Source organism: Equus przewalskii, chromosome 1 (assembly GCF_037783145.1).
Source record: "Equus przewalskii isolate Varuska chromosome 1, EquPr2, whole genome shotgun sequence".
NCBI lineage: Eukaryota > Metazoa > Chordata > Mammalia > Perissodactyla > Equidae > Equus > Equus przewalskii.
Genome location: NC_091831.1, coordinates 128,671,081 through 128,696,422, shown reverse-complemented (window position 1 = coordinate 128,696,422; position 25,342 = coordinate 128,671,081). Strand labels below are relative to the sequence as shown.

At 36.0% G+C, this 25,342-nt stretch overlaps 1 protein-coding gene and 1 pseudogene across 50 annotated transcripts in view; one reads left to right on the top strand and one right to left on the bottom strand.

Moving 5' to 3' along the window:
• The window catches only part of HERC1 (HECT and RLD domain containing E3 ubiquitin protein ligase family member 1), a 203,946-nt gene that overhangs the window by 138,709 nt on the left and 39,895 nt on the right, over positions 1–25,342 (bottom strand). For all 50 annotated transcript variants that reach the window (XM_070577631.1, XM_070577812.1, XM_070577827.1 and 47 more), the window contains exons 2-5: positions 14,320–15,275; positions 7,750–7,845; positions 1,764–1,958; positions 109–420 (exon numbers count right to left, since the gene is read on the bottom strand). In XM_070577631.1, coding sequence (XP_070433732.1) covers positions 109–420; positions 1,764–1,958; positions 7,750–7,845; positions 14,320–15,249 — 1,533 coding nt within the window. In that variant the 5' untranslated portion in view covers positions 15,250–15,275. The remainder of the gene's footprint in view (positions 1–108; positions 421–1,763; positions 1,959–7,749; positions 7,846–14,319; positions 15,276–25,342) is intronic.
• LOC139076322 (SOSS complex subunit C pseudogene) lies at positions 21,291–21,718 on the top strand (annotated as a pseudogene).

Below are 25,342 nucleotides of genomic sequence, written 5' to 3'. Positions count from 1 at the left end.
AGGGTTGGATGGGGGCAACTCAGAAAGAATACATCAAAATCTGAAAGATATTGTCAGTTATAGCACCAGTGCATCTAATTATTTTTAAACCCAAAAAAAAGCACATACCTTCCCCTGCAGAGGGCCCTGAATAAGTTTGGGATATTTCTGTGTTGAACTATTTCCATGTCCCAGTTTCCCATAATCACCATCTCCCCAACTGAAGACTTCTCCTTCCGTTGTAAAAGCTAAAGTATGACCATCAGATCCTTTAGAAGACGAAACCTTTTTAATGGATCTATGAGGCTCAAATGTTAACTTCTTCAAAGTAGACTGGTTATTAGAATCTCCAAGGCCCAGTCTCCCATAGCTGCCTTTACCACAAGCTCTGACAGAGCCATCCGTAGAAATGACAAAAGTACAGTATTGTCCAGCTTCAATCTACAAGCAAACAAACAGAATCATAAATATAAAATGGTTCTGTGAGAATCAAAGTATAATATTTAAGGCTGGTTTTATCAAAGAGGCTCAAAGGAAGTCTTTTAAAGCAGAATATGGCATGACCCTCCAAAGAGATTAAGGAGTAAACAGAAAATTAAGAAAACTATAAATGGCCTTTTCAAGTTGACTTTACTGTTGAGCTCAAATTAATGTCTACTCTATCTTTTGAGGTTATCTACCCAGTCGTGGTTCAAAGAAACAACAAAGCAAAATGTGTTAGCCGCCTCTTGTAACTGGTGAAGGGCAAAAATAAAATTTTCCTATAAATTCCTTTAAGTCCATTATGGCAAGAACCATACAAAATATATTCTAGGGGCCAGCCCACGGCCAAGTGGTTAAGTTCACGCGCTCCACTTCAGCGGCCCAGGGTTTCGCTGGTTCAGATCCTGGGCACAGATATGGCACCGCACGTTGGGTCATGCTGGGTGGTATCCCACATACCACAACTAGAAGGACTTACAACTAGAATATACAATTATGTACTGGGGGGCTTGGGGCAGAAGAAGAAGAAAAAGAAATAAAAGAGAGAAGATTGGCAACAGATGTTAGTTCAGGTGCCAATCTTTAAAAAAAAAAGGAGCCAGCCCAGTGGCACAGCGGTTAAGTTTGCACGTTCCACTTCTCGGCAGCCCAGGGTTCGACAATTCGGATCCCGGGTGCGGACATGGCACCACTTGCCAAAAGCCATGCTGTGGTAGGCGTCCCACGTATAAAGTAGAGGAAGATGGGCATGGATGTTAGCTCAGGGCCAGTCTTCCTCAGCAAAAAGAGGAGGATTGGCAGTACTTAGCTCAGGGCTAATCTTCCTCACACACATACACACACACACACAAACTTATTTAAACTTATTTAAAACTTATTTAAAAAAACATTTAATGAAAATAATAAAATAGAAACTTCCACCTGGGCTAAAAGGTAGGTACAAATGTAAAAAGGTGATCATAATAAGAAAATGAAATGCCAATCTGGCAAAGGGAAAATTCCAGTTTTTATTTAATCTTATTTACCATTTGTGTTGAATATAATGGTAAACTTGTTGCCATTCATATCTCTTTTTACAAATCCAGAACCCAATTTAATTTTTGAAACTTGGAAACACTGTTAAGGAAATGCGGGATTAAAAACTTTTTTCTATTAAAAGGAAAAAAACCTGACATAGTACGGTATGGGAACAACATAGATAAGAAACAAGCAAGATTCTTCACTCATTTAAAAAATACTCTTAACATTACTTAAAGCAAACCCTGCCATCTACCAATTTGGAAGGTATGCAGGGAACTCACCGTCTGAGCATCAGAGAAACTAGGAGCCAGTTTGGGCTGTAATATTTTCTCCTGTGTGCCTTCCACCAACTGATGGCTGCTGTTGCTCCCCCAAACATAAACCTCACAGGTTTCGGAGACAATGGGAGCATCACCAGTCTGAATGCTATCTGGGCTAGCACATGTTCTTGAGTAATCAGAAGCCATTCTGCAAACCTATTAAAAATTTAAAACATGCAATAAATAGTCAAGATATTTTTAGTGTAGATATTTTTATAAAAATGCTCTGAAATTACTGACTTTCCTTCTTCTAAAACTCTCAACTGCTCAAATAACCTAAGAACACAACCAATCTTAAACACAGATGGCCAGATCATTTACTCCTGCAGAATAAACCACTAAAAGATACTAATAAAGGTGGCAAAAATGGCGAGGAGGAAACACACAAGCCTTTTTTAACTAAAAATTTATTTTTGCATACAACAGCATTATAGAAAACAAAGCTTAAGATACAAAGTAGAAAAAAAACCATTGATAATCCCATCACCTTAATAAATGTTATCTTTTTTATATATATCCTTCCAGAATTTTGCATATACATGCTATTTAACATAGTTATCACAATGGACATATAAAAGTAATGACACAGAAGAGTCATGCAAAATTTTTCATATGTCTACCTAATCTTCATGATTGAACCAATAATATTCCACCTAATGAAACTTAACAACTTCCCTTTAATAGGACATTTAGATTCTTCCTACTTGTTTGTTATATAAGCCATTTTTAAGAACATAGTAGTTACCTTTTTTATTACTAATCTAGTAGAGAACTACAGAAATAGGACTACTATATCCAAAAAAATGACAATAATCTTATGATTCTTAAAACATACTATACCAAATTGCTTTCCAAAATGGTGCTACAATATTATTATATCACCAGCAACGTACAAAAGGAGGGCTGTCCTAAAAACAGTAAAGGTCCAGAGCAATTCAACACTCACTCATACATACATTATATATATAAAATAAAAATCATGGCTTATTTACCATTTGTGTAGAATATAATGGTAAAGTCTGTTGCCATTCATACCGCTTTTTAAAAATCCAGCTTTCCCCCTCCCCAGCCCTGCCAAAAGCACAGGACCCAGGGTGGCCATCCAATTATGAGAGTACTAGTCTCACTGCATCCATACAATCAGTAAGTATTATGCTTTTAATTTCTTTGTAAACTTAAGTGGGAGAAAAAGAGGATGTAGTATTTTAACTTTACATTTCCTCATTACCAGAAGAACTAAAGTTTTCCCATCTATTTGTTTACCACTAACCTCTGCCCATTTATTAGGGCTTAATGGATTTTTTATTGACTTGTATGAACTCCATACAATAAAGGTATTAATTTGGACTATCCTGTTGTCAGCTTGGTGTCCACCTTTTAGTTTTTTTGCTGAATCAAGCAAAACGATAAGAGAATTTTCAAAAGTCAATACACTGGAATACCAGCCCATTAAGTGGGAGGAGACAGAGTAATTTTAGTCAGAATCTTTAAATAGTATCCAAAACAACAGAAAAATATGTGTGTTAGATAAATTATTTTCCAGTGAACATGAGGACACACAAAATATGCATAAGTGAAGGCTGCCAGCCCCTAATAAAAGATCTGAAATTTTGCAAGGAGGATGGTGGGGCCAAGAGGGTTAGAATTTTTTTCTCTAAAGATCTATTACTATAATAAAGCTTAAAGGAAAAATCATAGTCCTCTTCCCACCCCTGCCCCACCGGAAAAAAAAAAAAAGAGGAGCAAGGCAGGAAAAAAATACAATCTACTCACGCTTAGAAACGTGTTTTTTAAAAACAACTGGTAGGGGAGATTCTGGGAAGATAACAGCAGCAGTAAAAACAGTTTTCTAAACACTCTGAATCACTACAGAGAGCAATGAGAAAGCAAAACTCTAAACCCACATTTACCATTCACAACAAAACTAGGTGACAAAGGTAGCGCTGATAACTCCAAAATATAAGCTGGCATGAACAAATCACCACCAAACTTAAGATCTGCACTGCAGTGACATCTGTGCAGGAGGAAGCAATAGAGTGTCTGCCAGACCTCAGAACAAAAAAAAACCAAAACAACTAATCAGGTACTCACTGGAAAGAACAATAAGCCAATTTAAGAATAGCAATTGCAACTGGGAAGAAACTGCCCTCTCTGATAGCAGGTAAGTACACGGGGTACATGATGGGAAGTTTGAAAGAAGCTAGAGCAACACAGCCCTTGTGAACTCTGGAAATTGACAAGCCAAGACCCTTCCAGGAGAGAACTCCTACACTGAGGAGAAGCTACTGAGAGGGCAACAAAAACTAAGCCAGACAGGGATAACAGAGAAGAAAGACAGAAGATCAAGATAAAAGTTGGGGAGGGGAATATGCTGGGAAACCACCATATTTTTTTTAATATTACACAAAAACAATAAAGGGAGGTAGTCTATGGAGTTAGAAAAGCTATCTTGAATCTCATCCCATTCTAAAAGTTCAGGAAAACAAATTTTACGTAGAAAAGCAACAGAAAAGTATCGAGGTCAAATTCCATATTAAGTTATTATTAGAAAAAAAGGGAAAAGAGGCAGAATAACATCCCTACAATAAAAGCATGGCAGAAGGGAATTGCCCACAAAACAGATCAAATTATAACCTATTTCAAAGCAAGCTAAAGGGATTAAGAAAATGAAACAAGACATGAAAGAACAACATAAATCTGAAATAGAAACACTCAAAAATGAGGTGACAGAACTCAAGAAAGAACTAGAAGTAAAAGAAAAAAATCATTTCAGAAATGAAGACTAGAAGGAATCCAAGAATAAATAAATACAGTAGACAATACCTTAAGAGCAACAAAAGATAAAAAGAAATTTTTAGAAATAAAAAAGATATAAAAAGTATTCAAGAAAAAGTGACAAATACTAAAGTTACGGAAAGATCCAATAAACAGATAATAGGGGTCTTTAAAGAAGAGAACCAAATAAAAAGACTAAAAATAATACTAAAAACTATAATTTAGGGAAACTTTCCTGAAATAAAAAGGTTTGAAACTGCATATTGAAATTCTCACATCTCTTGAGAATATCAACCCAGAATGAATAACATCAAGACATATTCTAGTAAAATTACTGATCTTAAAAAAAAAATCCTATGGGTTTCTCAGCAAAACAAGTACATGACTCATATGGGAAAGAAAATCAGATTACCTTCAAACTTTGACAGCAAAGGTTTATGCCAGAAGAAAATAGATGAATATATTTAAGATGCAGAAGAAAAGAAAATGTGAGCCAAAGATTTCATAATCTCAAAACTGACTGCCAAGTATAAAGAGCACAGCAATTATTAATACATAAGAACTGAGAAAATCCTTTCCTATGAGCCTTTATTGAGGTATCTACGAGAGTATGAGCTTCAGACAACCAAAAAGAATAGACACTGACAGAGACTGGCAGTGAGTATTAAATATGCAGTTACTCACAGAATTAATACTAAGTGAGGGTTAAAAGGTAGAGAGTATGTATGCTCTGACTACGTAGATATAATACAATTATAAAAACCAGGAAAGCATATGTAAAAAATTAATATTTTTCAGTAATCATAGAGTGGTCAGTAATTCTCTTATTTTTAGGATGGCTGCTTGTGTGTGTGTGTAATATGTGATTAAAACAACTAAGTAATTATGGGATATTCTCCTTCTATCATCCCTGCATCCCTACATATCCCTAAGAATCAACATTCTTAGTTTGGAAGAGATGAGATATAAATGTAATATAGAAAAGGTTAAGCAAAAATTTTATAGCTCTGAATTTGAAAGTATCAGTATCAACTCATGAGGTATTTTAGCTCTAAATACACACACACACACACACACACACACACACAACTCCTAGCTTTGGCTACTATAAAAGCCTAGAAGCAATAAAACAACTCGGTAGCAATGAACCTATTTAGCACCCTGACTGTGGTCTGAAACACTATTTCCCACTAAAAGAAACTACAGCTTTTTGGAAAAATAGCTAGCTAATTCCAGATACAGGGCAACAAACATACAACATGAGTCTGGAACAATTTGCTGTCTCAGAGAACAAGGAAACTATCAAAGATTATTAGGCCTATGTCAAAAGAACTTACGAACCACCTTGAAGAGACTACTACCCTGAAAGACTATGGCCAAACATGAAACAATGTGAGCTTCACTACAGATAATAATTCAATGGATTAGGGGCTGGCTCCGGTGCCGAGTGGTTAAGTTTGCGAGCTCCGCTGCGGCGGCCCAGGGTTCAGATCCTGGGCACGGACATGGTACCGCTCGTCAGGCCACGTTGAGGCGGTGGCCCACATCCCACAACTAGAAGGACCTGCAACTAAGATATACAACTATGTACAGGGGGAGTTTGGGGAAATAAAGCAGAAAAAAAAAAAACAAAAAGATTGGCAACAGTTGTTAGCCCAGGTGCCAATCTTAAAAAATAAATAAATAAATAAATAATAATTCAATGGATTGAAACTGGAATAGGTTTAATTCTAGGAGCTCATGATATTTTCCTAATGAAATCAGTTGGTCAACTTTTAAGGATGACAGGAGACCAATTCATTAAACTGAAAACTAGTAAATAAAAATTGGTGTTAAAAAAAAACATCAGGTGGTGGGGGCCGGCCCTGTGGCCGAGTGGTTAAGTTCGTGTGCTCCGCTGCAGGCGGCCCAGTGTTTCGTCAGTTTGAATCCTGGGCGCGGACATGGCACCGCTCATCAAGCCACGCTGAGGCGGCGTCCCACATGCCACAACTAGAGGGACCCACAACTAAGAATATACAACTATGTATGGGGGGCCTTGGGGAGACAAAGGAAAAATAAAATCTAAAAAAAAAAAAAACATCGGGTGGGGCCGGCCTGGTGGCCTAACAGTTAAGTTCACATGCTCCACTTTGGAGGCCAGGGTTCACAGGTTCAGATCCTGGGCACAGACTTACACATCGATCATCAAGCCATGCTGAGGCAGCATCCCACGTAGAAAAATTAGAGGAAGACTGGTAGAGATGTTAGCTCAGGGCCAATCTTCCTCACACATACACACACACAAAAAAACTGGGTAAGGCAAATCAAGCATTTATTCTGCCTTTCCTATATGAATGTAGCAGAGCAACCAAAGAGTCAATAAGGGAATTATCTCTTTATAAAAACATTCCAATTAATCAATGAAAGAGGAATGATATAATTAGAATATCACCATTTTGCAAACAACCATCAATGAATTAATAGATCTAGTCATTAAGCATCAAGGGCTGCTAATACAGCAAAAAGAGTGACGACCAGAGGGAAGCTGATGGAAGATCACCACATGATGAATAGTCTTGCCAAAGGGATCAAACCTGAAGACTGATCAAGCCTCCAGATCCACCTGCCAATTTGTGGGTAATACATAGGACATACTGAACTGCATTATGAGTAAACAATCAGCAAAATCCAGGTTTGAGAAACTCTGCAGCCTAAAAAGCCCAGGTGCCTGAACAAATACATTAAAAGAAAAAAGTGGAGGGGGAACCTATATATTAAGAAATTTCAAAGACTTATCTTTTTTTTAGTGGGCAAGAAAACAACAGCGTCTAGGGCTACACAATTGGGTGACACAACTATAAAAAAATGCAGGGAAGTGATTACTTTAAAAGTCAGGATAGGGGCGGGCCCAGTGGCGCAGCGGTTAAGTGCGCACGTTCCACTTCGGCAGCCCAGGGTTCACCAGTTCGGATCCCGGGTGCGGACATGGCACCGCTTGGCAAGCCATGCTGGGGTAGGCATCCCGCATACAAAAAAAAAGAGGAAGATGGGCTCGGATGTTAGCTCAAGGCCAGTCTTCCTCAGCAGAAAGAGGAGGAATTGGCAGCAGATTCTTTTTAAGGGACAAATACATGCTAGAGCATTTTAAGACAAAGTAATTTTTAATGTAAAAGCCATGATTATTACATACCTCTTCAAAGAGGCATAAGGCTGCCTCATAGAGTGAGCATAAACCATCAGATGTTCTGGTTGGTTCCCTCCACTGACTCCGATCAGCAGATGAACCCTGTAATTAAAACATTGTGGGATATAGTTTGAGAAGAAGAGAGACATATGTATTAAAATCACTTAAACAGTCCACAAAAACATCTGAGGAACTGTTTTTATGATTATGTGCATTAGGATCAAATCCTAAACCAACTTTTACATATAAGTGTTACAAAAGACATGGCTATAGAGTGAAACAGTAAATTAAGTGCCAATCTCTCATTGATTAACTTATTAAACAGTGATTTGTTCTAAGGGTCACAGGGCTTGACTCAGAAACAGTCAAGGAGGCAGAATTTTGCCAATTACACACTCTTTGGGTGGCCAATATCCAGGAAATATTCTACTTCCCTGGGGCTGCCTTGCCCACCTGCCCCCAAGGATACAGGTAAGTAGAATATAGCCAGCTTGAGTGATGACCTTGACTAGAGTAGCAGAAAGTCTGTCCCTCTCTTCTTGGTTCCAGCACAACTAAGGTCCCACAAGTCAGTTCATGTAGCTGCTTTACACTAGCAATAAAGCATCTTTATTCTAATATAGCTGAGGAATCATAGCCCCTCTCTGGGGCTAAATGCCTACTCTCCACAGTAGGGCCCAATCTAAGCCTGCAACCAGAAATCATTCTCTCATTAAAAAATGATAAACCAGAAAGTGAACTTGATCTCTATCACTCCCTCGAATTCCCACATCCTTAAATCTTTAGATCACAAATGTCAAGTTCTTTCTCTTATTTATCAATCCTATAATTGTGAAATTTTCATTGGAAGCTTTATTTCAAAGGATACTGTATGGTAAAAATATTTATATTCTAGATGATCATCTGACAGATATACATAGAAAAATATATCCTCTACTGTAGAGGGCAGGTTGGCCTAGATGCCCTGTAAGAGCCTATCTAACTCTGTTTATATGATTTTACCAATTCAAACTATTTTAATTTACATGATTCCTAAGTAATGAAAGAAATGAATATGTTGGCTATTTAATTTATTGCTGGGTCATCAGGTGCTAACCTGCTGCTACCAAATCAATTTTTTCTTTTTAGTTGTTTAAGGTGGTGCTTCTCAGATTTTAATGTGGACTTGATTTATTTCAAGATTTTGTTAAAATACAACATAAATATTGATGGCTCCATAAATATTGATGGGGCCTGAGATGTGCATTTCTAACAAGCTCCCCATGTGATGCCAATGCTGCTGTCTGAGGCTCACATTTTTAGTGGTAAGGCTTTAAAGAGCCACCTGTAGGTCTAGAGTCATATCAGAAACTGAGTGTTCAAAACTAACATCCCTAGACATACAAGGTATTGCTACACCAGCAAACACTTTGGGACACAGCCTCTCAAATTCCATAATTAGCAAGTAGCACTTCTGGGAAAAACACAACTGTAATCTGTGGCTTCATTATTTAAAGGCCACCTCTAGTGATCATCAAACCAAAAGCAGATGAGGAACAACAGTCTGCTGTACCTTCCTAAGGGCACCAGGGCCATCACAATCCCTTTTATATGCCTTTCTACAGTATGGAGGAAAATGCTGAAAAGAGCACAAAGTTTTCGATGACACACAGAACTAGGTTTAAATCCCGGCCCCATCATTTACTGGCTGTGTGACTGAAGGATACGTTTTCTTATCCATAGACAGCAATAATGCCTATATTATTTAGAGTTATTGGGAAGATTAAGCGAAATCATGTATGAAAAACACGTAGCACAGTTCCTAATACATAGTAAGAACTCAAAACTGGTAGCAGTGGGGCCAGCCCCGTGGCCAAGTGGTTAAGTTTGTGTGTTCTACTTTGGTGGCCCAGGGTTTCACCGATTCAGATCCTGGGCGCAGACATGGCACCACTCATCAGGCCATGCTGAGGCGGCGTCCCGCATAGCACAAGTAGACGGACCTACAACTAGAATATACAACTATGCACTGGGAGGCTTTGGGGAGAAGAAGGAGGAAAAGGAAGAAAAAAAGAAGATTGGCAACAAATGTTAGTTCAGGTGCCAATCTTTAAAAAAAAAACTGGTAGCAGTAATTGTTATTATTTTGCATCATGTACACTGAGAAAGAAGAGAAAATATAGGAAGTCTTTAACAAATTCTTGCTAAATTTAAAAATACCAAACCAATAAAACATCCTTCAAACATTGTCTGCAATGACTGTCATTAATTTCTCTTCCTCCAAAAAAAACAACAGTGAAGGGTGAGACTACTCCAGCCCCAGTCAATTCGGATTAAAGACATCTCTAAAACCCATTCTATACAGAATTCTTTTTTTTTTTCTTTTTGAGGAAGATTAGCCCTGAGTTAACTATTGCCAATCCTCCTCTTTTTGCTGAGGAAGACTGGCCCTGAGCTAATATCCATGCCCATCTTCTTCTACTTTATACATTGGACGCCTACCACAGCATGGCTTTTGCCAAGTGGTGCCATGTCCACACCCGGGATCCGAACTGGTGAAACCTGGGCCACCGAGAAGCAGAAAGTACGAACTTAACCGCTGCACCACCGGGCCGGCCCCTATACAGAATTCTTAATGTGTTTTGTAAACATACTGCATAATTAAAAAAAAAATAGGGCTATATCTAGGCATTTTAAAGAAACTAAACTTTGGAAAATAAAACACATTAAATGTAAAACTTCATACGTTGTTAACATATAGGAAATTCAACGGTTCAAAGATAAAGTGAAAATTAAAAGAACATAAATTTGTGGTTTCGTAGGTCTTCATTTAATTACCTTCCTCTTAAAAACCTACCATCAAAAATAATGTAATATCCTTTATTTTTTTTTCACATTTGTCTATTAAGATATTCAGACAAGGACATAAGACTGGATGGAGTACATTTCCATCCCACTTGATTATGGGATCAAGTTTCAAAACCCTATAGCAAGGGATACGAGGCCCTGCCTAGCTTGGCAGCCTTATCCCGTCCCATTCCACCCCATACAGTCAAGGGCTTGCTCTCCCACACTTCGATCACTTCGTGAATTCTGGTCCTCTCATCTGAAAACTTCTCCAGCTCCCCGTACTCATGCACCTCACATTTGCAGGCAACCTCTTCCTACTTGTCAACTAAGCTCAGGGGTCCTTCCTTCATAAGGCATTTTCTGCCCCTTCCTCTCCAGCCCTCCTCCTGTGTCCCATCACCTGTTCCCAGTGCAGACCTCTACTACAGACTATTATTATTAATTTGAAATGCCTGTGCATCTCTCCTTCCTTAAACTGTCAGCTGGCTGAGGGCATGGACGCTACAAAGTTTATTCATCGTTTTAACCCAGTGACTAACAGTCTGTGGCACACACTGCTGATTAAACACTTAGAGGCATCAAAGGCCAAGGTGTTGTTATTGTTTATTTTCTTAGAATTCAGAGATGTACACTGACACTATTTCCTTTTTATTTAAATGTAAGTTAATGAGTATCTTGTGCACTTCCACAAAAATACAATTATTACACGTGTGTGGGTAGCAGAGGTTAACAATCACACAAATAAATGCAATTTACGGATTGAATTTATTTTTGTTAGGCCTTATGCCAGGTACTCAATTCAATCTAATGTAGGCCTCTGGTGACTCTTGGGAGAGCCAAACTAAATCAAACAAACATACAAGATTCTTCCCCAGAATAGATCTAGAATTCTGAGGAAAGCAATCTCGTTTCTGGGGTAGCCTCATCCCAATAAGGAGCTATATTATAGGGTATAGCCTTGGAGGCTATGGAGGAAGGCCCTTCTGACTAGATCTATTTGACATTTTGTCCAGGAATGAAAGAGGCCAAGTGGAGAGAAAAATGGAAATCCAGCAATAAAATAAATGTATTATATTTTACATCTACCTTAAGGTAGGCCTTTATGGGGGAAAAAAATTAATCATTTTAACATAAACAGGGTAAAAACTGCATACAGTAGTCAGAAAAAAACATGGGCTGTGCAGGCAGACTTAGGGTTCTAAGAATTAGTTAACACAGTGCCTAGCCCTTAAGTGCTTAATCAGGAGTACCCATTATACTTCCAGTTCCTTTGCCAAATAGATATGTAAATTTAGGATAATTGCCACAGTTTCTTCATCCCTAAATTAAGGATGAATAATAGCTACCTTACAGATTAACATGACAAGTGAATGAGACAGTGCATATAAAGCACCTGGTAGGTAGTAGGCACTCAAAGAGGTTAGCCCTCTTCCTCCTCCCTTACTCCAGGTATTGGGGAACAGTAAACAAAAAAAGCCAAAAAAGGAATGAGATGGCTTATTATAGGCTAATTAAATGAAGATTAATACACCTTATATAGGCAGATAAATACATTCACTGTAAAGATATCTTAAGCTTACAGAGCCAATTTAAACTTACAGCCAAATACAAACCTATTTCCAGCATGCTAAAAGACAATGAGACTAAACATACTGAGGAAAGCAATCTCGTTTCCCGGGAGCCCCGCTTCCAGCTAAGGAGCAATACTGTAGGATAAGGCCTTAGAGGGTAAGGGGAGGAAGAGGCCTCTAACTCAGGGTATTTAGCATTTTAAGAAGGAAATATACCATGGGCAAGCATATAATCATGTAACTAGATTGTGAAATAATCTTTTCTTTCTAACGAAGGCAATGCAAAATAGACAGACTGTAAAATGAAGAATTAAGTGACTTCTCACAGAAATATTAACACATGACCATGAATAGAAACAATATTTTAGGTCATCAAATGGCATTACATATTTAAAAACAATGTAAATATAGAGAATGTTACCAGAAAGTATTAAGAATCAGGAAATAAAATTAGAAAAACAGATGCGCAAATGAGTGGGTTTAAATACTGAATAAGAAAACACAAAGGGGCCTAATTGCCTCTCAGAGCTGTTCCCTCAAACCTTTCTCACTTAGATCACTCAATCTCTGGCTCTAGGTTTCCACATCAGGTGAAGATCACAGGGCTCTTGTCAATGTTTCATATCCCGAACAAAGCACTGTATGCTTTTCTTGTCTTAATTTTATTTAACATTAAGAAATCCAAATTTTCATAGATCTTATGATCTAAAATCTCCAAGTACTTATTTACAATAAAATTATTTATAAAAAATGACCCACTATTTACCAGTCAGTTCACAAAGGCAAAATGTAAACCAAGTGAAAATTTAAATGCCCTAGTTTGAAAATAAACTCGACATAATTGTTTTTTATGAAACACTCCTGTCAACTGAAGAGTTTTCCACTTGTTTTGGGAGGGGAAAAAGTCTTAAAATACACATACATAAGTTATAAGTGGCATTTCTAGTTATTTTAACTAAATCAATTTACTAAATGATATTTGGTAATAAAGGATATCAAAAAGACAGATCAATGTAACCAAACGAAATTGTCAGTTTATAAGTATTTCAACCTTTATATTCTAAATTTGTATTCTTAACTGGAATTTTTACTCTTCGTTTTCAGAAAGGTATTACATTTCAGTCTTAGAAATTCTTGAAATTAACCATACTGTACTATATTTTATTGTTTATTCTTCAATATGGTATCCAAGGTTAGTTTCTTTATGACAGTCAACCAATTAACTTCCTCCAGAAAGAAAAACACTTTTTCCATCAATCTTTGCTTAGCTCACTGCTCCCCTTCATTCAGGTCTCTGTTCAAAAGTCACAATTCAGAGTCCTTCCCTGACCACATTAACTAAAATAACACACGTTTCCCCTCCCCAATGTCTGCCCTGAGCTAATCATTTTATAGAATTCCTTTTCCTTACCTTATTTTAATTCTTAGAACTTCTCACTATACTCATGTGTCACTTAATGATGGGGATATGTTATGAGAAATGCATTGTTAGGTGATTTTGTGGTTGTGTGATGATCATAGAGTGTACTTACACAAACCTAGATGGTATGGCCTACTACATATCTAGGCCATATGGTACTAATCTTATGGAACAACAATCGTAAATGTGGGCTGTTGTTGACCGAAACATTGTTATACAGCACGTGACTGTACCTGAAATTATATATTTATTGTCTGATTCCCCTTCTAGAGTGTTAGCTCCATGGTGTAGAAACTGTATTTTTCTCTGCTGTATCCCTAGGGCCTAAAATAATACGTAGCACATAGTAAATGCTTAATAAAAATTGAGAAGAATAAAATTACAGATTTTTTTCAAAAGACGTCCACACTCACTAGCCAAGGCCCCTCATTTTACATATAAGTTTACTAAAACACAGAGAAGTTAGGTGAATTTCCCAAATTCACATAAGAAGCCACAAAACAAAAACTACAATCCTGACTCCTGATCCAGTAGTCTTAACACTATTACCAACTAGCCTGTGCTTGAATTACATATCCACATCAACATGCATAAAAGTCTCTTCACTCAAAGTATATGAAATATTTAACTAACATAACAATCACCAGCAGAACTCTCAAATCATTCAGTATTATCAACAATTCATTAAAAGTTGGGTTGACTTTCCCCAAAATTGTTAGATAAGAATTTTAAAGTTGAGATTTATATAGTACGTACCAAAGAACGCCTCATCTGCATTAATATAGTCATAAAGCAGTCAAAGCTGATCATTCCTTCCTGGCTTGATAGGAGTTTGCTTTTCTCCATGGAATTTACAACTGCTGAAGCCCCCAAAGCCATTTCTATCCATTCAAGAAGATACCGCAAAGAGCCTCGCTGAGCTGCTAAGCCAAGCAGCAACTCAGAAGCTAATCTACGACCTAAAGTGTCTGCCCCAGAATTGGGAATAGTTACTCCTTTAAGAAATGTTGTTACTTGTGATAAGCAGTCCAAGCCCATAGGAGGAATTTTGCTTTCATTTGCTAAAGATAATGGTGGCAAAGAGCTCACAACTTCAATTGCAGTATGGATCACATCATTGCAAAGACTGAGACCAGGTCCCGACACAGGCATCATCCAACTTTGTCTCAGAAGTGCAAATAATAAACTTAGACCAGTTCGAACACCCATTTCTATAAGTGCATCAGTGCTTGACCGGGGTCGTTCACTAACAGAATGGACATCTGCTGAACCAGAGCTGCTTTCAGGAGAATGCTGCTGTTGTTTCACCTTGCCTTTGTCGTGGTATTTATTAGAAAGTGCATAAAAGACACGTTGGAGTACAAGCAGTCGTTTTCGAAGTGCCCCAGCAAATGGGGAATCTGAACATACCATCTTCGCTAGTGCTAGCTGGCTGCTAAGAAGGGCATCCAAATAGTGGTCCTGCTCATCACTTGAAAGGGACTCACGTTCAAAGTCTGGCAACTGTGGTCCTTTGAGGCACAAAACTTGTTGGGGCAAAGGTACTACTTCCTTATTGCTGACCAGTTTAGAATATAGAACAGCAACCCCTTCTCTTGTAGCAATAGACTCGCTGTCCTCTGTAATCCAAGAGCTGTTGAGGTGTTCAAGCCATTTCAGTTTCACTGGTGGAACCATAGTTGCCATGTTGATTTACTCTTCAGCCATTAGTTCTGTAAAGCGAGAAGAAACAGCAGTCAAAAACTTATACAGGTGATTCATAAAATGTTTCTAAACTTTCATCTTATATTACAATTAGTGATTTCAAACTAGTGAAACACCAAGTCTGGACTTTAGTTAACAGTAATGTAACAATGTTAGTATTTCAGCTTTGATAAATGTACTGTAGTTACAGGATATTAATATTAGGTGAAAATGGGTGAAGGGATATGGGAACTCTGTACTATCTTTGTAGCTTTCATATAAATCTAAAACTACCCCAAAAAGAAAAGAGTTATTTTTAAAATTAGTGATTTATGTACCTTTTCTCTTCAGGCTCTGGTCTCACTGTCAGCATAACAGTGGATTCTATATGCTGATGACTCCCAAATTTATCTCCAATCCAGACCTCTTTCCTGAACTCTAAACTCATGTATACAATTGCCCACTTGACCTCTCCATATAGATATTCAGTAGGCATCTGAAACTTAACATATTGAAAACTGAATTCCTAATCCACTACCACCACCCCACAAACCTATTCCTCCTATGGACTTCCTCATCTCAATAAATGGCAACTCTAACCTTTTAGTTCCTTTGGCCAAAAACCTTGGGAGTCCTCACTGATTCCTCCTTCTCTTACACTCCAAATTCAGTGAGTCAGCTCTATTTTTAGAATATTTATGCAGAATCCAAACAGCTTTCACCCTCTCCATTGCTAAAACCCTGGCCCAAGCCATCGGCTCTAGAATCACTGATGAAGCCTTCTTACTGGTCTCCCTGGCTGTACTGAGGAACTACAGTGACTCCAAAAGAGCAGGAATGTTTTTCTATATTTATTTTGCTTACAGCTGTATTGCAGTACATAGTAAGTATTTGTTGAAAAAAGTACTTAAAAGCTAACTCCTCTGGGATAAACTATTCATAATATATATATCCCACAAAGGACTGGCATCCTACATACATAAAGAACTCCTACAACTCATTAATAAAAAGACAACCTAATTTTTTAAATGGGCAAAAGATGTGAATGAAACTTCATATAAGGCACATGAATGGCCAATGAGCACAAGAAAAGTGTTAAAGGTCATTATTCATCAGAAAAATAGAAAAATGCAAATTCAAAACACAAAGAGATACTATCACACATCCACAAGGATGACGAAAATTAGTAAGACTGACAATATCAAATGTTAGCAAGGATGCAGAACAACCATAACTCTCACAAATTGTTTGTGGGAGTGTAAAATGGAACAATCACTTTAGAAAGATGTCTGGTAGTTTCTTATAAAACTAAACATATACCTACTCAATGACCTAACAATTCTTCTCCTAGGGATTTACCCAAAAGAAAACCTATGTCTGTAAAAAGACAAATCAAACCAGTGGTTGCCCCTAGAAGGTGAGGGCAAGAATAGACTGAAAAGGGGCATGAGGGAACTTCCTGAAGTGATGGTAATGTTTGATTACACAGGTGCATGCATTTGTCAAAACACACTGACTATACACTTAAGATTTTTACACTTCATTGCATGTAAATTTTACCTCAATAAATATTGCACTCCAGGTGATATGCATATTGAAGTATTTTTAGGGGGAAGTATACTGATGTCTGTAATTTATTTTGAAATGTATCAAAAAGTAAGATGCATTAATGTATGTGCAAAGATACATACATATGGATAGATATAAAATAAAACAAGTATAGTAAAATATTGATGGTAGAATCTTGGTGATGAGTATACGTCTGTTCATTTTTAAAGCTTTCAACTTTGCTGTATGTTTGAAAATTTTCAACATGACATATTACGGGAGAGGTGGGGACTAAGTCCTGACTTTCCAGCAAGTCCCCAGAACACTAATCAGCAACAGTTAGTCGTAGAGAAAGATCCTCACATGCTGAAGGACATTTTATTTTTATGATATAGTAGATCTTCAAGAAAGAGCTCCAGTGGTAAGAAATTCCAGACTAACTAAAAGGAGTTTCCTATTTCTCAACATGCAGTGGCTTTATAAACGTTCTGATGGCTGGTAAGGAAGTCCCTAACCTTTAAGATTATTTTATTTAATTATACGCTACCTTCCCCAACATGTTATTGATATTCTAATTTGAGTTGCATTAAATTTACATATTTTCAGAAAGTAGACATTTTTATGATAATGTGTCTACCCAAGAACATAGCATGCCTTTCTATTTGATCCAATACTATTAGATTTCCTTCATATAAGTCCTGTGCCTCTCTTGTTAAACTGATTCTTAAATATTTTTTATTTTCTAGCTATTATGAATGGAAGTTCCCCATTTCCTTTTCTAGATAATTTACTGCTATCTAGCCATCTGGGTATATTCATATACTTTTCCAAATTACACAAGGACAAGGGATGAATCAAAGAAACAGACACAATATAACAAAGGACAGAAAACAAAGGAAGAAAGCAAAGAAGTATTAAAAAGATAAAACAGAGAAAAAAGGTCTAAGACTAAGCACATCTACTACATCAATATCTGTAAAACTCACCCATTAAAACCAAAGACAAATACTGATACCAAAAAAACGCTGATATCAAAAAAACATTATATGCTATCTGAACAAAACATAGGTGCAAGTAGATACGGCCCAGTTACTTATAATCTGTTATAAATTAAGTATACATAATAATAAGATCTAATAAGTAAATCTTATTTTAAAAATATATGCATAAGAGAGAGATCTAAAACAAAGTGATCTAGAAAGGTTTATTACCTAATAATAATAGGTTAAAAAAAAAGGGACAAAAAGGGTTACTTGGTAATAAACAGTATAACTGCTACTAAGGTATAACCATCATGAACCTTTATGTACAAGCATAGTAATGAAATATATAAAGCAGAAACCAAAGAAAATGCAGAGACAGAGTAGAAACCACAGTAATAGAGACTTAATTCCTTGACAAATCAAGCAAACAGATACAACAGTATGTACACCGCTAGTTCTGAACCTGTCAGTCCATGGATCCCTATGAGAATCTGATGAACGCTGTGGATCCTGACTCCCCCAAGACTAAAACTCCTATGTACATACTCCTAAAAATATGAGCAAAACTACAAAGGTTTCACTGATGTCCTGAAGTCATCCATGTACTCCAAACTGATAAAATGTTACGGATATTCTAAAATATCTTCTTAGTGTTAGCGGAAAATCTTTGAAAACTAACTGTATTTTAACAATAATTCCAAAATCTAGGTAGAATTTAGACCACATTTCTAACCACAAGCAGTGAAACCAAGAAGCATTTACAGAAACAACTAATATGGAACTATCTCCAAGATATACTTTTAAGTGAAAAAAGAAAAATACGTATTCAGGTATAGTATAATAGTTCATATACAGTCACACATTTATATTCTAAAAAATTAAACATGCATGTATGTTCACAAATGCATAAACTTTGGGAGGATATACCAAAAAATTAGCAACACTAGGTTCCCTCTGTGGGGAGAGGACCTGGGTTACTGGGAAATATGAGTAGGAAAGATATTTACTCTTGACTGCATAACCTTTCGAATCTCATATATGTGCATTTTTTGGTGAGAAAGAGTGGCCCTGAGCTAACAGCTGTGCCAATCCTCCTCTATTTTGTATGTGGAACACCACTGCAACATGGCTTGATGAGTGATGTCCAGGTCCATGCCTAGGATCTGAACCTGTGAACCCTGGGCTGACGAAGTGGAGTGCCCAAACTTAACCACTACACCACTGGGCCAGACCCAAAAAATAGTCCATTTTTAAATAAGGAAAGGAAACCAAAAAGCCAAATTTTTGGAAACTCTCTTCTAAATAGGTTTTTAAGCAAAAAGGGGAAGAAAAAAGGGATTTGACGTTATCTAGAAAAGTATATAAAAACATTATATGTTAAAATCAACAAAATGTAACCAAAGTTGACTCAAAGAAATATACAGAGACTTAAATACTTCATTTCTAAATAAGAATTAAATAATTAGTAATTCAGTTCAGAATCAGAAAAACAAGAGACTCTAAGAGAATAAAAATAATAAAAATTGATGAATAAGAAAGATAAAAAACCACCAGGATTAATATCTAAATTTCAGAAATGACTCTTTAGTGAGAAAAATGAACAAAACAATCAGCTAACTTAATCAAGGAAAAAAGGATAAGATATTCAATTTTACAAGTAAGAATGGAAAGACAGTTGTGGAAAACAGTTTAGCATTTCCTCAAAAAGTTAAACAGAGTTACTATATGACCCAGCAACACCACTCCTAGGTCAATACCTAAGAGAATTGAAAATATACGTTCATAGGAAAACTTGTATAGGAACATTCATAACAATATTACTCATAACAGCTGAAAAGTGGAAACAACCCAAATACCATCAACAGATTAATGAATAAACAAAATGTATTATTATCTACACGATGGAATATTACTCAGCCATACAAAGGAATGAGTTACTAATACATGCTACAATATGACTGAGCTTTGTAAATACCATGCTAAGTGAAAGAAGCCAGACATAAAAGGCCAAATATTGTATTATTCTATTTATATGAAATGTCCAGAAATGGCAAATACATAGAGACAAAAAGAAAGTTGGCAGCTGCTAGGGAGGGGAGAATGGGGAAAACTGCTTAATGGGTTCTACTTTAGAGTAATGAAAATGTTTTGGAACTAGACAGAGATGGTGGTTGCACAATATTGAAAATGTACTAAGTACGAATGAATTATTCACTCTACAATGGTTGTGTTATGTGAATTTCGACTCAATAAATTATTTTTTAAAAAAGAAAAGAGTATGGCAGGAAGGGCTTCCCTAAAATGAACTTACGATATGTTACCAAAAGAAAACAGAATCAGCAGTGGGCAATCAAATATACATCAAATATACAGACAAATATACAGCAAGAATGACTTTTATGGTCAAAAAAAATTACAGAATGCCATCCCAGGTTCATCAAATTGTGAATTCAAAGGAAAGAAAGTCAAGAGCATTTGAAGAATGTAAAGCGGATCAGAGGAGCTAGAAAACATACAGGTGTTCATATAAAATTGTAAGAAAATGAACACTGAGTTCAGAACGTGAAAAAAAATATTTAATGAGCCAACGAGTTTGCTTTTGTTCTGCAATCTATGATGAGTCAAAACCAATAATTTGGGGGGCAAAAATGGTATCTGCACCTAGCACAGTACCTGGTACCTTATACGTCCTCAATGAAAGATACATTTCAAGAAAACCAATTTGATAGTAATATACACTGAACTGGAGAACTGGAATAACCGAGTTTAGGATACCACTGAAATAAGTTAGTACTGAGGTTCAAAGAAACTAACAACAACAAAAATCAAGTTTAAGGAAGAAATCTTTCATGCCTTCAAGAAACAGACAATTCCTAAGCTACTTTAAACATTTCAGGGCATTGAAGAAAGAGTCTCAGCTCTTCTTTAGCTGCCAATAAAGTAACAATAGTAAAACACACAAAGCACAAAAAATACATTTATAATACTGCCCCATCAAGGTGGTCGTAAAAATCCACAACCAAAATATTAGCAAGAAAAGTGCAACAGTACATTAAAAGGTTAACACACAATGTGAGTGGTGATTATTCCAGGAATATAAAGACGGCACAATTTAGGCAAATCTATTAACTTTAACAAAATCCAGTTTATATTGTGAGAAGTTAAAAAAGTATCTGATAAAACCCAATATCCATTCCTAATAAAAATCTACTAATACAGCAAAAACAAAGGTTTTCTCTTTAAAATGATGAAAAATTACATATCACAAATGCAAAGAAAAACACTAGCAGTATTGGCTTTTAGAGTGAAGGTCAAGACTGCTCACTTTCACCACTATTATCAATAATGCAACTGAACAAAAAAAAAGTAGTATATGTTCTAGAAATTGTTATTTACAAGTGATATTACTGAATACCTGGAAAATCCATCAGAAGAATCTGACTAAATATTAGAAACAAGACGACAGTGAGGTAGTTAATTACAGAATAAATAAAAATCAAAACTCAAAAGTATCTTGTTCTAAGTGGTCAGGCTCCCTTTTGAGAGTCAAGATCCAACTTCAAGGTGGTCCCATGCTCTTGTGACCCTGCTGACCAACTGCCACTAAACACAGTTGAAAAAGAAAATAGGAAGATGGCAGCAAACCCTTCAGGACAAGGCTTTCAAAACAAAAACAGAGTTGCAATCTTGGCAGAACTGGACAAAGAGAAAGGAAAATTACTAAAGCAGAAGCAATCTTCAACAAATCATCCTGGAGCTAGCATTATGCTCTGGAGACCCTCACTTAATAAGGACTTCCAGGATCATGCTGAGCAGCAGACTGCAGCCCAACACAAGGTAGCTTCGCAGCATGCAAATGCACATTCATCTGGATACTTCACAATTCAAGACTGCATAAGAATCTTATTTTTCCCATTTTACCTCACTTTGACCCAGAATGAAGAACATATTCGCAATGAAAGTCACTTTCTAATATCAAAGGCCAAAGCTACTAACTCTATGACTTTCAGAATTTTGATGAATTTTCATATTTTTTACTTCTTTAAAAGAAAGGTATATGTACGTGAAAACAAAAAGGAGGGTAACTAGGATGATGAACGCTTTAGAAGCTGTATTATCTAAGGAACTGATTATGCCACCAGTGACTGTAACTTTCTTGCAATGCAATTTAACTTTAACTGTAAATCAGACTCTGAATTTGACGGTCACATAAACTCATCCCCTAGCTCCCAAGAAGTTGGACTCATATCACATCCAGAACAGGATTTTCAAGAAACATTTAAAGAAACAAGGGTGTTTTTTAAAAACGTAAATCAATAGGTTTAAAAAAGCTGCATTCATATTTACTGTTTATAGAATCGATGTCAGCGTATCTTTTGGTTTTACAGTCAATGTAATACCCTAAAATATTCTGTTAACTCATAACTAGTTCCCCTCTTCTAATTTTAAAAGAAAACCCAAGATAAGACTAAACTGCCAACCAGTCCTAAAGATCTTTTATAAACACTTGCCACTATAAATGATCTGACTAAATGCTATTAAAAACAATTATAAGAAAAAAAACCCTCAAAAGTATCTTTAAATAACTACAATAACCAAGAATTATATATAAGGAGAAAAAAATTCCACGTAGAGTTGTTAACAAAGAACATAAAACACCTAGAAACAAACTGAATAAGAAATGTGCAAAAATTTTATTAAAAAATAATTAAAATTCTACCAGAAAATAAAAGAGATTCTTTTAATAAGTGGAGAGCTAAGCAATGCTCTCATTAGAAATAATCCACATTTTAGGAAGTTAATTCTCCTTCAGTTAATGCATAAAATCAATTCAATATTAACCAAAATCACCCTGGGCTTTTCTGAAACTTGATAAAATATTTATTAAGATTATCTGTTAAATGAAATACACAGCTATTGCAAAAAGAGAAAAAAAAATCTGAAAAAAATTACAAACTGCACAGGGTCCTGGCTTACCAGATATTAAAAATTATAATGTTGGCATAACTAAACCAATGTGGTTCTGACACAATAGACAGATTATACTACAAAATATCAATATAAAAAAATTGAGAGTCCAGAACAAGATCCAAGGACATATATTAAGCTAGTATATCATGAATGTTAGCATATGATAAAAACGTTATTCCAAATGAACGTATATACTCTCTATCCCAGTGTGTACAAGGAAACATGTTTAAGGATGTTCAGTGCACTCTCTTTACAATAGGGAAAAACCTAACTATTCATCAATAGGGAAGAGACAACTAAAATGTGGAATATTCAGATGATGCCAAAGTTTAAACTTTATACTATAAAGAAGTTAACACATGCAAATCAACAAAAACAATATAATTTTTTAACATTCAAAACAACATTTAGTATTTAAGGAATATAAAAAACAATACTAGAGGGGTGGCACTACATAAATTAAAAGTAAAAGCCCCAAAGTCGGCAAGACTGGCTAGGTTTGAATCTAGGCTATACAACTTACTGGCTATTAACCAAGGCAAGCTCTTTAATTTCTTCATGGCTCAATCTGCTTACCTGTGAACTGGAGAATAAGAGAACCTCTATGGCTATCATGAGGGTTAAAAGAGACAACACACATAAAGTTCTGAGAATCACCGTCTGGAACATAGTACATACACAATAAATGTAAACTGCTATTGTGATCATTATTATTTTGTTCATTATTGCTATGTCTACTAAATATTGGTTGTAGATATACGTGTAGATGTACATAAAAGTTTTTTTTTTTAAAGATTAGAAGGATAGACCCCCAAAGTCATGATATGATCACCTAGGGGAGTGGCAGGTGTAGAGGAGGACATCAACATCATGTGTTAGGCTTCCATTCCTTTATTTTAAAAATGGTTGCAGAAACATGACAAAATGTTAACACTAGTTAAATGATGATAGAAGAAACATAGGAGGGTCTTTTTTATAATTCTCTGTATTTTTCTTCAGTCTTAAATTTTTCTCAAGAAAAGGAAAAACAAAAAAGTTTGTAATCATATCATTTTCAATTATAATATAATCAAAAGTTATCATCACTATCCCATTATTCTTTTAATTTAGGATATTTACAAATGCAAAGACATCTTTATAATGGGCTTGATTCTGTAAATAGCATTTGAACAATCCTAAAAATTTTTTTAAAAAGATTGATTTTATCTATCCTGTTTCTAACTAACACAGAAGCTTTGTAAAACAAAAATTGAATAACGTAGGTTTAATGGTGTTTGTTCTTTCCTCTGGTATACAGAAATCTGCAAAGTTATGGGACAAATACCCTAGAGATGATACATCCATCAGCCTGCTACTTTAGATACTCTGAGATAACTGTACTTAAAATATGTCGTTCTGCATATGTATTATATATAAATATCACAAATATAACCTCTGGGTGTATTCTGATGATGCATTCTGTAAAAGAGAAAGACGAATCACCAATGCAGCCAGATTTGCCAAAAATTAGGGGATGATGCTTTTCAGAATAATATGATCAGCAGAGAGAGGTTCAAAGAACAAAATACTGCATCAAACTAACATTTTCAATAAAACTTTTGAGCTACCGGATAAGATCTGTTTAGTCCCTTCTTTAACATATTATGTTGTAGGCAAATAGAATAAAAACCAACTCATGAGCTGTTCAAATTACAAACCGTGGTTCCTTCAATGCTAAAACACTTACAATAAACTAAAATCAACTTGAACGTCTAAAGTTTTCAAGCTGTAAGCCTCACTCACATCAGGTACAATCAGCAGACTCTCTCTAAATGTCAAACATTAGAATAAATAATTTTCTCCCTCACTAAGATAGAGAATAAAGTTAGTATTTCTTCAAATATTATATAAAACCTAGTTTTTAGACCAACCATTTCAAAACTAAATTATCTACCAGCTGTAGGATCTCCAGTGTTACTGGCCCACAATTGTTCAAAAATAAAGTAAAATCACTGATTTAATCAACTACTTTTCAGTGTAGTTCTTGTTATTAGCAACTGTCAAGTTGGGGCAAGGTGCAATAATTGATAACTGACAATTTTTTTCATTTTCCATGAAACTCCAAGAAAGTATATAGTAGGTTCACAAAGTATATATCTTTATATCCAATTGACCAACATTTTCAAACCTTAATGCCTTAAGCCAGTTTAATCAAGCTCCTACCTTAGCTACAAAAAGACAAGCATGATTCAATAAATTCTAGAATGGAATCAGGAAATTAAGACACTGATACTTAAGAAATAACCTTGGGCAAAATCACTTACCCTCCCCAGGGCTCATCTAAAAAATAAGGGATTCAAATAAGATAATCTCCAAAGTCCCTTCCAGTTTTAGAATACTATGAGCCTTTATACTTAAAATAAAACCCACACGTTCAATGACATACAAAATTAGACCTTACTACTGTTGGGGCCCAGGGCAGGCCACTCCAAACTATACCACAATAGCATACTGATTATTTTGAATTAAAGTTACTTGAGAAGCAAGACAGGCATTCTGCCCCTCCTGTCTCTGTTCCCCTTGAAAGCAGGAAATGAATCTCCCATGTGAAAGGT